At 49.5% G+C, this 12,824-nt stretch overlaps 1 protein-coding gene across 1 annotated transcript in view; it reads right to left on the reverse strand.

Annotated features, from left to right (window-relative positions):
• Positions 1 to 495: 495 nt before the first annotated feature.
• Positions 496 to 12,824, reverse strand: part of RAB10 (RAB10, member RAS oncogene family) — a 48,429-nt gene continuing 36,100 nt past the window's right edge. Inside the window, exons 3-6 of the mRNA XM_030945274.1 lie at positions 9,173 to 9,311; positions 5,388 to 5,477; positions 4,189 to 4,290; positions 496 to 1,953 (exon numbers count right to left, since the gene is read on the reverse strand). Of these exons, the coding sequence (XP_030801134.1) occupies positions 1,870 to 1,953; positions 4,189 to 4,290; positions 5,388 to 5,477; positions 9,173 to 9,311 (415 nt within the window). The 3' untranslated portion in view covers positions 496 to 1,869. The remainder of the gene's footprint in view (positions 1,954 to 4,188; positions 4,291 to 5,387; positions 5,478 to 9,172; positions 9,312 to 12,824) is intronic.

Raw genomic sequence — 12,824 nt, forward strand, 5'->3', positions numbered from 1 at the left:
GACCAGGAGTTCCGTGTTAAAACACCGTCATTTCATTAAAATTCACTCAGCGTTAGCGGCTGCGGCGAGGGCGGAGCGGAGCCACTCCCGGTGCCAGTCCCGGTGCCAGTCCCGGTGCCAGTCCCGGTGCCAGTCCCGGTGCCAAGGCCGCGGCCGGAGCGAGGCACAGGCGGGGCCCAGGAGTGGAGCGGGGCTCGGGGCGGCTGCGGAGTGTCCTGCCCGCCGGGAGCGGGCTCGGGGCCGGGTTTGGAGCCGGGATTCACCGCCGGGGACCCGCGGCCGGGCATCCACGCGGGGCAGCGGCGGTGCCGGGCCCCTCCTGCGGCAGGACAGGGCCAGCAGGGCCGGTGCCAGCGGCAGGAGCGGCAGGACAGGGCCAGCAGGGCCGGTGCCAGCCGCAGGAGCGGCAGGACAGGGCCAGCAGCGCCGGTGCCAGCGGCAGGACAGGCGCAGCGGGCCAGCCGCAGGAGCGCACAGAGCAGCGGGAGAAGCAGCGCCCGGTGCCAGCCGCAGGAGCGGCGGGAGCGCTGGAACGGCCGCTCCATCCCGGGGAGAGCGGCCCCGCCGGGATCCGGGGCGGGGCCGGCCCGGCGCGGCTGCGGACACTGGAAAGTGGAAAGTTTCCAGGGAGGTAATAAATTAAACTGCCCTCTGGCTGGTTTGTTTCCTTTCCTTTCCTTCTCTTTCCATCCAGTTCCGCTCAGGCTCGGGCCGGCCCCGCAGCCCTCGGAGCGGCCGGCGGGGGACAGAAGCTGGGAGCTCGTGTTAATGAACTGCTGTCAGTTGGGGGATCCATGTTATATTCATACACAGAAAGTAGACAACCACATCACCCTCCATAGAAACTAGTGCATGCAAATAACTCTTCCATATGGGGGGAAAGGCCGGGGCTACGCGGGAGGAGGAGGAGGGAACCACTAGTGACGGACAGGCCTAGGGGGGTTAGTAGGAATCTCAACATTTTTACCTCGGAAGCTAAATCAGTGCTTTGTATTAAATTTTTGGCAAACACACCGCGTTGCCATCCTTTCCATTAACACATCACACCATGGAGAAATGCAAATCAAAGCATCATGCAGGCAAAAAAAAAAAAAAAAAAGAAAAAAAAAAAAAAAAAAAAAAAAAGGAAAGAGCGGCAAAGTGAGAAAAAAAAATGGCAGCGGGAAGAGTTGGGAGCGGCGGGATTGGCAAAGGAGACACAGCAGGTTACATGGAGTTTGCTTTTGTTTTGCACCACCCTTTGTCCTCGATGCATGACACCAACGTTACAGAAAGCAACCACTACAGAGGTCAGGACTCAATGGCACAGGGGGGATGGGATGTCTCCTGCACATGCTTCCACCAGAAAAGAGAAAAGAAAGTGAAAATAAAAGTTCCTTTTTCCACATAAGGCACAGGACAAAGAAACCCCACTCACGGACTCAAGGCGAAAATGAGTTTTTCCTGGCTCTTGCCTGATGCATCTAGAGAATATGGTGACTCAAGCACATGATCCATGACAGAAAATTCCACTGTTGTACAAAATCAATTGTTAATTCTAACCTTTATTCTTATACAATTTGCAGAAGAGAGTTGAGTATGATTGCTCTGGGGTTTAATGGCAGGAGGGACGGGACTATAATACAACCCAAACGTAGTGGTGAGCTGAGCAGGGACATGGAAATGAAGTCACGGAGATGAATTTCCTATACACGTGTTGAGAAAACTGGAGTAGGCAAAGCTGTCCTAGCCAGAAAACCAAGGGGAGGCAGGAGCTCGTTAAGATGAGGAACAAAACCATTGGTTTCAGGTTAAAAAACGGACAGAGTGGTTTGTTTTGCAGCGAGAAAAAAGGGGCGGTGGATGGCGATTGGTGAGAGAGGAGAAGGTTCAGCAGCACTTGCTCTTCCAGCCCGTCACCCCACTGCCACTGCTGATATCTACATTTTCACTGTTGGGCTCTTTTACAGGGGTCTGCAAGGAAACAAGTGAACACAGTTAGATGGCTCTGGAGATCCCCCAGGAAAACACCCAGAGCTGGGGGCTGGCATCACCAGAGGGAACTGGGACCAACTGTGCACAAAGAGCTCCTCAGAAACACAGAGAATCCTCCCCCAGCTCCAGCACAAATGTGCAAAACCAATTTAAGGGGATTTTTGTTGTTGCTGTTGTTGTTTAGTTTGTTTTAAATAAATGGAAAGCTGGTAAAAAAAAACCCCAGTGCTTGAACTGGGACCACCCCAAAGTCAACTGGAATTATTTTAGAGCCAACAATGGGTTTGGTGGATAAGGAAATCCCAGTCTACAACCACCACAAGCTGAACTCAGATGATGTGAACTAATGACCTCCAAAATCCACAGTTTTTATGGACAAACTGGGCTTGTTCCCAGCCTCTGCTCCCTGCTCCTGGGACAGCAGCTCCCAAGGAAGGACACACAAGCTCCTCCTTGTCACAGGATGGAACTTGGTGACACCAAAGCCAAAACCCCACTCCAGTGCGTTTGATCCAACACCAACATCTACTTCCAGCTGCCTGGAAAGGAACCTAAACCCTCACCACACTTCACTCTCCACATTCCTTTTTTACCTCTCTTTGTCACAGCCGTGCAAAAGAACCCCCAGGATAATGACAGAGGCCAAAAATGAAGATTTAAGGCCCAAAGGTTGGTATGGTGTGTAGCCTGACCTCCTGTTCACCAATGTTTTCACCCCACTTATCACACAAAGCTTGTCAGAAACTGATTAAGAAATGACTGAGGACTGCAGTGACAACTGGGTGACATTATTCACAGAATTATCACACAGGAGAGGAAGGCAGGGCTGAGACAGGCTTGGGATGGGGTTCATTTGTGGAGGAACAGGAACAACAAGGGCCAGGGTTGGCCAGTCCATGTGTCTGGAGCTCCACAGAGTTCCCATGAGCTGCTGCTAGGCAGGAATGTTCCAGCACAGGGGTTTCTGTGTACACTGAGCCCTTGGCCAGGGGAGTGCATCCCACAGAAATGGTCCCAGGGCCACGCAGGGATCCAGCCCAGCTCAGTCCTGGAACAGCTCAGCGGTGCCTGCAGGAAGCTGATGGAGTTTGTACTCCTGACAGAGGTCAGGGCCACAAACAGCAGCTCTGGGCACACAGGGATCTGCTGCAGGCCATGCACACAACCCAGGGTGGCAGCAGGGCCAGGGCAGTGCCCGTCCCCTGTGCTGGCACTGCTGGGCACCTCCAGTGCTGGGGGCAGCTCTGGGCCCCTCCTGCCAGGACAGACCTGCAGGGGCTGCAGCGTGTCCAGGGAAGGGAACGGAGCTGGGAAGGGAATGGAGCCCCAGGAGGGGCTGAGGGAGCTGGGAAGGGGCTCAGCCTGGAGCAAAGGAGGCTCAGGGGGGACCTTGTGGCTCTGCACAAGTCCCTGCCAGGAGGGGACAGCCAGGGGGGTTGGGCTCTGCTCCCAGGGAACAGGGACAGGCCAAGGGGAAATGGCCTCAGGCTGGGCCAGGAGGGTCTAGATTGGATACAGGGAACAATTTCCTCCTGGATAGGTTGTCCATCCCTGGAGGGATTTAAAAGCCCTGTGGATGTGGCACTTGGGGACACGGATCAGTGGTGGCTCTGGCAGTGCTGGGCAATGATTTGACTTGGTGCTCTCAGCTTTTGTAGCCTCACTGACTCCATGGTTCCATGGCACACTGCACCTCTCAGGAAGGGGAGCCAACCACCCAATGGAACCCCCAAGGAAATGCCAGGGCTGGGAGCACAGCTGGGAGTGGCAGAGCTCGTTCCTGCCCCACCCTGCACACCTGAACCCTTCCCAACAGCCCCTCAAGAGCTGTCAGTGCATGGACAGACAGAGTGACAGGAAAGGAGAATTCTCTTCATGAGCTGTCAGTGCACTGACAGACACCGTGGCAGGAAAGGAGAATTCTCTCCACATTAACAGGAACATTTAACTCCAGCAGAGGCACAACAACCATGAGTGTAAGGGCCAAACAAACAGGAATTTCATTTCCTTGGCTCTGATGGGATGTCACTCCCTGTAGGCAGGCCCTCTACAACAACAAAACATCAAACAAGCTACAGAAGTTCAGCCCTGCTCCTTCAGGGACTGCTGGGCCTCAGCACAGCAAAGTCAAAGTGCAAGCACACAGGTGAAGATCACAAAAGGAGAGCTGGAATTTCAGGATATTTGTTCTCAAGGAATGCTGTGAGCACCTACCTTTCGAAGAATGTCTTCTGCTAATGTGAGGAATGCCTTCTCAATGTTTATATTTGCTTTTGCACTAGTTTCAAAAAACCTAATACCGTGCTCCCTGGCAATCTGCAGCAAACAGAGAGAGGCAGGTTAGAGAGGCTGGGGATGTTCCAGTGGTGCCATCACCACTGTGGGATCAGCAGCATTTATAAAGCAGGGAATACTGGACTGGACATGAGCCCAGGGGTGCCCAGGTGTGCCAGAGGCCACTGGCCCCTGGGCTGTGCCAGCTCTGGGGTGGCAGCAGGGCCAGGGCAGTGCCCATCCCCTGTGCTGGCACTGCTGGGCACCTCCAGTGCTGGGGGCAGCTCTGGGCCCCTCCTGCCAGGACAGACCTGCAGGGGCTGCAGCGTGTCCAGGGAAGGGAACGGAGCTGGGGAGGGAATGGAGCCCCAGGAGGGGCTGAGGGAGCTGGGAAGGGGCTCAGCCTGGAGCAAAGGAGGCTCAGGGGGGACCTTGTGGCTCTGCACAAGTCCCTGCCAGGAGGGGACAGCCAGGGGTGTCGGGCTCTGCTCCCAGGGAACAGGGACAGGCCAAGGGGAAATGGCCTCAGGCTGGGCCAGGGCAGGCTCAGGGTGGACACCAGGAGGAATTTCTGCATGGAAAGGGTGCTCAGGCCTTGGCAGGGGCTGCCCAGGGAGGTTTGCAGTGCCCATCCCTGCAGGTGTCACCTGGATGTGGCACTGAGTGCCCTGGGCTGGGGACAAGGTGGGCATTGGGCACAGCTGGCACTGGATGGGCTGGAGGGATTTTCCAGCCTCAGGGATTCTGGGATTCTGTGACTCCCTTCCAACTGGCACCAGCAGCACCAGCCAGGTGAGGTGGCTCAGAGATTCAGAATGTCACAATTCAGAACAATTAAAATCTACTAAATAATCCCCAGTCAGTGTCTGAGCCTAAGAGGACAGACACCACACACTGTGACACTGTGAGGGACTTCAGGGATGTCTGGGAATTTTGAGCTATCAAAAGAAGCAGAAACTGCAGCTGAGCTCACCCCATTCATGGCAGTTTCTGAGCAAACATTCCCAGGATTCACATCCATCAGCTCCTGCATTCATGCCCTGGCACACCCCACTGGGGCATCCCAACCCCCTGGAGCAGGCAAAAGTCTTGGCACTGATTTGCTGACTTGGATAAAGAAGTTTTTGTTTGATACTCACCTGTTCGCCTTTTGCTTTAGGGACAACTCTTTTATCTTCCATGTCACACTTGTTTCCTAACAGCATCCTCTCCACATCCTCGTTGGCGTGCTGGAAGGACACAGGGACAGGGTTACAGGGTCACACATGTCCCCCTCACACCCAAAATACCTGCTTCACTTTGGTGTGGCCAGGCCACCACCTGCACCTGCAATCTGGGGACATTCACAGCTGCCCACAATGGAGCTTCATGTGCTGCAGTGGCACAGGAACAAGCTGTTAATTAACCCCAGCCTCCTAATGACTTCCTAGCACTGGTTAATGGTTTTTTCCTCTCCACTTTTTGTCACTGCACAATGTGAGGGATGAGCCAGGGGAGAAAAAGGGACTGGGGAGGAAAACAGGGGGCAAGAGCCAAAGACAGAAATGAGAGAAGGGAACCAGAAACCAGAGTGGGGCAGGGTCTCCAAAGGGAGCAGGGAGGGGAGGGGTTGGTGTTCCCTCAAGGTGTGGGGCAGGAGGATGCAGTGCCAGCCTGGCAGGGATAAGGAATCCCAGATCCAGCCCAGATCCATTCCCTGCAGCACAGGCCTCTCTGGAGAGGGAATGTGGATCATTTCTCATCAGTCCTGGGGAGCTGGGGAGGTCCTGTCTCCCTGCCCGTTGGCCAGCACTGCCCCGTGTCCCCAAGTGCCACATCCACACAGCTTTTAAATCCCTCAGGGATGGGGACTGCACCCCTGCCTGGGCAGCCAGCAGGGAATTATGATGATGCCAGGCCCCAAGAATTACTGAAGGAGGATCCAGAACTCCAGGAGCTGGGAAGGTCCTGGAGCAGATCCCCTGGGCTGTGATCACACACAGCACTTGCAGGACAAGCAGGAGATCAGGCCCAGCCAGTCTGGCTTTGTGACAGGTCCTGCTCGACCACCCTGATCTCCTTCTGTGACAGTGAGACCTTAATGGAGGAGGGAAAGGTGGTGGATGCATCTGCCTGGGCTTTGCTGAAGCCTTTGGCACCTTCTCCCATGGCACTGTCCTGGAGAAACTGCCTGGTCCTGCCTTGGACGGGTGCACCCTGCTGGGATAAACCTGGGCATGGAGGCACATCCAGCCGGGCACGGGCACCAGGGGGCTCAGGGCTGCCTCACTCCTGCCCAACACCTTCAGGGCATGGAGGGCACCAGCCTGGCTCAGCTCAGCGACAGCCCCAGGGCTGGGATGTGGAGCTGCTGGGGGCAGGGGGCTCTGCAGAGGGACCAGGACAGCCTGGATCCATGGGCTGGGGACAACAAGGGTGAGGGACAAACTGTTCTATCATTTTCGTGTGAATTGTTTTGACTTAATGACCAATCACAGCCAGCTGTGTCAGGACTCTGGCGAGAGTCATGAGTTTTTCATTAGTATCTCGTTAAACCTTCTGTAAAGTATCCTTTCTCTAGAATAGAATAGAATAGAATAGAATAGAATAGAATAGAATAGAATAGAATAGAATAGAATAGAATAGAATAGAATAGAATAATAACATAATATAATAGCCTTCTAAGACCATGGAGTCAGAGTCATCATTCCTTCCTCCTCTAATGGGGGACCCTGAAAACACCACACACAGGAGCTCAGGTGTGGGATGCTTGGCTCAGGTTTTGGGATGCCTGGCTCAGGTTTGGCTGAGGTTTGGCTCAGGTGTGGGATGCCTGGCTCAGTTGTGGGGTGTCTGGCTCAGTTGTGGGATGTCTGGCTCAGGTTTGGCTCATGTTTGGCTCAGGTTTGGGGTGTCTGGCTCAGGTTGGAATGTCTGGCTCAGGCTGGGATGTCTGGCTCAGGTTTGGGATGTCTGGCTCAGATGTGGGATGTCTGGCTCAGGTTTGGTCCATGTTTGGCTCATGTTTGGGGTGTCTGGCTCAGGTTTGGTCCATGTTTGGCTCATGTTTGGGGTGTCTGGCTCAGGTTTGGGGTGTCTGGCTCAGGTTGGGGTGTCTGGTCCTGGTTTGGGGTGTCTGGCTCAGGTTTGGGGTGTCTGGCTCATGTTTGGGGTGTCTGGCCCCGGTTTGGGATATCTGGCTCAGGTTTGGGGTGTCTGGCTCAGGTTTGGGATGTCTGGCTCAGGTTTGGGGATGCCTGGCTCATGTTTGGGGTGTCTGGCCCTGGTTTGGGGTGTCTGGCTCAGGTTTGGGATGTCTGGCTCAGGTTTGGGGATGCCTGGCTCATGTTTGGGGTGTCTGGCCCCGGTTTGGAGTGTCTGGCTCAGGTGCGGGATGTCTGGCTCAGGTTTGGAGTGTCTGGCTCAGGTGCGGGATGTCTGGCTCAGGTTTGGGGATGCCTGGCTCATGTTTGGGGTGTCTGGCCCTGGTTTGGGATGTCTGGCTCAGGTGTGGGATGTCTGGCTCAGGTTTGGAGTGTCTGGCTCAGGTGTGGGATGTCTGGCTCAGGTTTGGAGTGTCTGGCCCTGGTTTGGAGTGTCTGGCTCAGGTTTGGGATGTCTGGCTCAGGTGTGGGATGTCTGGCTCAGGTTTGGGATGTCTGGCTCAGGTGTGGGATGTCTGGCTCAGGTGTGGGATGTCTGGCTCAGGTTTGGGGATGCCTGGCTCATGTTTGGGGTGTCTGGCCCTGGTTTGGGATGTCTGGCTCAGGTGTGGGATGTCTGGCTCAGGTTTGGAGTGTCTGGCTCAGGTGTGGGATGTCTGGCTCAGGTTTGGGGTGTCTGGCCCTGGTTTGGGGTGTCTGGCTCAGGTTTGGGATGTCTGGCTCAGGTGTGGGATGTCTGGCTCAGGTTTGGGATGTCTGGCTCAGGTGTGGGATGTCTGGCTCAGGTGTGGGATGTCTGGCTCAGGTTTGGGTGTCTGGCTCAGGTGTGGGATGTCTGGCTCAGGTTTGGAGTGTCTGGCCCTGGTTTGGAGTGTCTGGCTCAGGTTTGGGATGTCTGGCTCAGGTGTGGGGTGTCTGGCTCAGGTTTGGGGTGTCTGGCTCAGGTTTGGGATGTCTGGCTCAGGTTTGGAGTGTCTGGCTGGTTTGGAGTGTCTGGTCAGGTGTGGGTGTTGGCTGGTGTGGGGTGTCTGGCTCAGGTGTGGGGTGTCTGGCTCAGGTTTGGGGATGTCTGGCCCTGGTTTGGAGTGTCTGGCTCAGGTGTGGGATGCCTGGCTCAGGTTTGGGATGCCTGGCTCTGTTGGGATGCCTGGCCCATGTTTGGGGTGTCTGGTCCCGGTTTGGGGTGTCTGGCTCAGGTTTGGAGTGTCTGGCTCAGGTTTGGAGTGTCTGGCTCAGGTTTGGGGATGCCTGGCTCAGGTTTGGGGTGTCTGGCCCGGTTTGGGATGTCTGGCTCAGGTTTGGGGTGTCTGGCCCCAGTTTGGGGATGTCTGGCTCAGGTTTGAGGATGTCTGGCCCCAGTTTGGGATGCCTGGCTCAGGTTTGGGGATGCCTGGCTCATGTTTGGGGTGCCTGGCCCTGGTTTGGAGTGTCTGGCTCAGGTTTGGTCCATGTCTGGCTCAGGTTTGGGGTGCCTGGCCCCGGTTTGGAGTGTCTGGCTCAGGTTTGGGGATGCCTGGCTCATGTTTGGGGTGTCTGGCCCGGTTTGGAGTGTCTGCAGGTTTGGGGATGCCTGGCTCTTTGGGGTGCCTGGTCGGTTTGGGGTCTGGCTCAGGTTGGTCCGTATTGGCCAGTGGGGGCTGCGTGGGGCTGGTGGGGGTCTGGTCAGGTTTGGTCCATATTTGGCTCAGGTTTGGTCCATGTCTGGCCCATGTTTGGGGTGCCTGGCCCCGGTTTGGGGTGCCTGGCCCGGTTTGGGGTGCCTGGCCCAGGGTGGCACTCACCTCGTCGATGTTCCTGAGCCACTTGCTGATGTTCTCGAAGCTCTTGGCGTTGGTGATGTCGTACACCAGCATGATGCCCATGGCCCCTCGGTAGTAGGAGGTGGTGATGGTGTGGAAGCGCTCCTGCCCCGCCGTGTCCCTGCACACACAGCACACGCCCGTCACGACACGGACAGGCTGCTCGGTTCTATGTAAAACAGTCTTCTTTGTTCAGACTTTTAAACTTGTTTAAAGTTTAATTTTTAATATTTTTATTTTTAAAATTTTAATTTTCTCAATTTTTATTTACATGGGTTTGATAAATTAAAAAAGTTATATACTTTTAATAATGTTTAAATTATTTACATTCTTTTAATATAATTTAAAATATTTTTATTTACATACCTTCAATATAATTAAAAAATATTTACATAGTTCTAATACATTAAAAATTATTTTAATAATTTCAATATATTTTTAAATGTTTATTTACATAGTTGTAATATATTTTTAAAATTTTTATTTACCTTGTTTTACTATAATTTTAAAAATTTTTATTTACACAGTTCCAATAAATTTTTAAAAATTTTATTTACAGTTTTAATAATTAATAACAAAACTTACATAGCTTCAATATAATTTTTAAAATTTTTATTTCTATAGTTGTAATGTAATTCTTAAAATTTTTATTTACATAGTTTTAATATAATTTAAAACACTTTTATTTACATAGTTTTAAGATAATTATAAAAATTTTAATTTTTAAAATTTTTATTTACATTCTTTCAATATAATTTTTAAAATATTTATTTACATGCTTTTAATAATTTTTTAAAATTTTTATTTACATTCTTTCAATATAATTTTTAAATATTTATTTACATGCTTTTAATAAATTTTTAAAATTTTTATTTACATACCTTTAATATAAGTTTTTATTTACATAGTTGTAATATGATTTTTAAAAATAATTTACATAGTTGTAATATAATCTTTTACATTTTTATTTTCATAGTTTTAATATAATTTTTAAAATGTTCATTTACATAGTTTTATAAAAATTTTATTTACATAGTTTAAGGTAATTTTTAAAAAATAATTTTTAAAATTTTATTAAGATAGTTCTAATATATTTTAAAAAATTTATTACATAGTTTTAATATAATTTTAAAAAATTATTTACACAGTTGTAATATAATTTAAAAATTTTTATTTACATAGCTTTAAGATAATTTTTAAATTTTTATTTACAGTTTTAATACATTTTCAGAATTTTTATTTACATGGTTTTAATAAATTTCAAAAAAAAATTATTTACATAGTTTTAACTTCTAAAATTTTTATTTACATAGTTGTAATATAATTTTAAAAATTTTTATTTACATAGTTTTGATAAATTTTGTAAAAATGTATTTACATAATTTAAATGTAATTTAAAAATATTTAAATAGTTTTAATAAAATTTTTAAAATTTTTATTTACCTAGTTTTAATATAATTTTTAAAATTTTTATTTACAGTTTTAATAAATGTAAAAAAAATTTACATAGTTGTAATACATTTTTAAATTTTTATTTACATAGTTTTATTTAATTTAAAAAATTATTTACATAGTTTTAATATAATTTTAATTTTTTATTACTTTATTTAAATTTTTATTTATTTTATTTTTATTTTAATAGTTTATATTTATAGAAATATTAGAAGGTACTGTGTTTGAATTTAATTGGTTAGTAATTTATTGAAACTTATTCTATTTTATTTATTTTATTTTGTTTATTGGCTGACAACACTGTATATGTTTATTAATTTTTTTAAGGTAGTTTACATTTTTTGTTCTTTAGGAAGTGAGTGCTTTATATGGGTAGAATTTTCTTTTTTATAGGTGTGAGGGTTTTTTTATAAAAATAGATTGTTATGTAAATTGATTTTTATTTCTATGATTTTTTTAACAGGAACTTTTTAGGTTAGTTGTTAGTTTAGTTGAAATAGTAAGGCTTGATTTTATAAGGTGTTTTTTTAAATCATATTTTACTTATAAGTAACAGCACATATGTCAGACAGAGCAGGGTGGATCCACAGAGACAATAACCCAACATTTTCTGGGACTCAGAATCAACCCTGAGAGGAATTTTGTAGGAATTTTGTTCTCAGATCAGCCTGATAAAACTTTTAAAACTTTTTTTTTTTTTTGTTTAACTTGATCCTGCGAATGTAAATTCTGCCATTTCTGATCAAAGGCTGAGGAACATCACTCAAGCTGTGCTGTTAAATGTTGGTTTCTATGAGCAATATTCTGAAAATTGATCACAAAACATCAGTGACAGCCTGGAATTCCCATCTCCTCCTGGGATCTCTGGGTGAGATGTGCTTAAAGAAACCTGGAAGGTGGGAATGAGCTAAATATTGAGAATAAACTGGGATGAGATGTGCTTAAACAAACCTGGAAGGTGGGAATGAGCTGGATATTGAGAATAAACTGAGAGTTGATGTGCAAGATTTAACTGCACGTTCTGCAGTGTGTTTGAGAGGCCACAAACCCCAGAGATTGGAGGTTTACAGACAGTTTGCAGTGACATTGTCCATGTGACAAGGACATGGAGCTCCTGGAGGACCCAGAGCTGCTCCAGGGCTGGAGCCAGGCTGGGAGAGCTGGGGGTGCTCACCTGGAGAGGAGAAGGATCCAGGCAGAGCTCAGAGCCCCTGGCAGGGCCTGAAGGGGCTCCAGGAGAGCTGCAGAGGGACTGGGGACAAGGCCTGGAGGGACAGAGACAGGGAATGGCTCCCACTGCCAGAGGGCAGGGCTGGGTGGGATATTGGGAATGAGGAATTGTTCCCTGGCAGGGTGGGCAGGCCCTGGCACAGCGTGGCTGCCCCTGGATCCCTGGCAGTGCCCAAGGCCAGGTTGGACACTGGGGCTGGGAGCCCCTGGGACAGTGGAAGGTGTCCCTGCCATGGCAGGGGTGGCACTGGATGAACTTTAAGGTCCCTGCCAGCCCAAACCAGTCTGTGATTCAGTGATTCCATGACAAGGTAGACCCCAAGGTGGCCCCAGATTTAAACTGGACTAAAGCAAGGTTCCACACTCCATAACCCCTCCAGAAAGGCCCAGTGCTTCCCTGACCCCCAGCTCCAGGCTCATCACACTCAGGCACTGATGTCCATCTGCTCCTGGTGACACCAGGACAATGGCAAGGAGCACAGGAGGGGACAGGCAGGTCCCAAACCCCAGCACCTCTGCCAGGGATGCCCTGCCAGGCCTGAATCTCTGCTCGTGGCCTCAGGAGGTCCCTGACTCCCCCACCCAGCTCCACAAACCACCCAGGGATCCCACACTGTGCCTGAAATGTCTGCTGTGCTGCTGGAACCTTCCCCAGCCTGCCCTGACCGGCCAAAGGGCTCAGGTACAGCCCCAGCTCCCACTGGCCCTGGACTCTTCCCAATGTCCCAGAAACACCCAGGACACCCAGCTGGAGCCTCAGCAGCCCCACACTGCGACATTTCCAGGTTTACTCACCCCACTCCTGGCCCCATGAGGAGCTCTGACATCCCACACTGAACTCCAGGACTTGGCATTTGGCTGCACTGAATTTCACAGGACTTTTTTCCAGTGACATTTCTCCAGCTGGCTGAGAGCGGCTGGAATTATTATTAGTTTGAATCCACTCCTTGAC

The sequence above is a fragment of the Camarhynchus parvulus genome, chromosome 3 (assembly GCF_901933205.1).
Source record: "Camarhynchus parvulus chromosome 3, STF_HiC, whole genome shotgun sequence".
NCBI classification, from domain to species: Eukaryota; Metazoa; Chordata; class Aves; order Passeriformes; family Thraupidae; genus Camarhynchus; species Camarhynchus parvulus.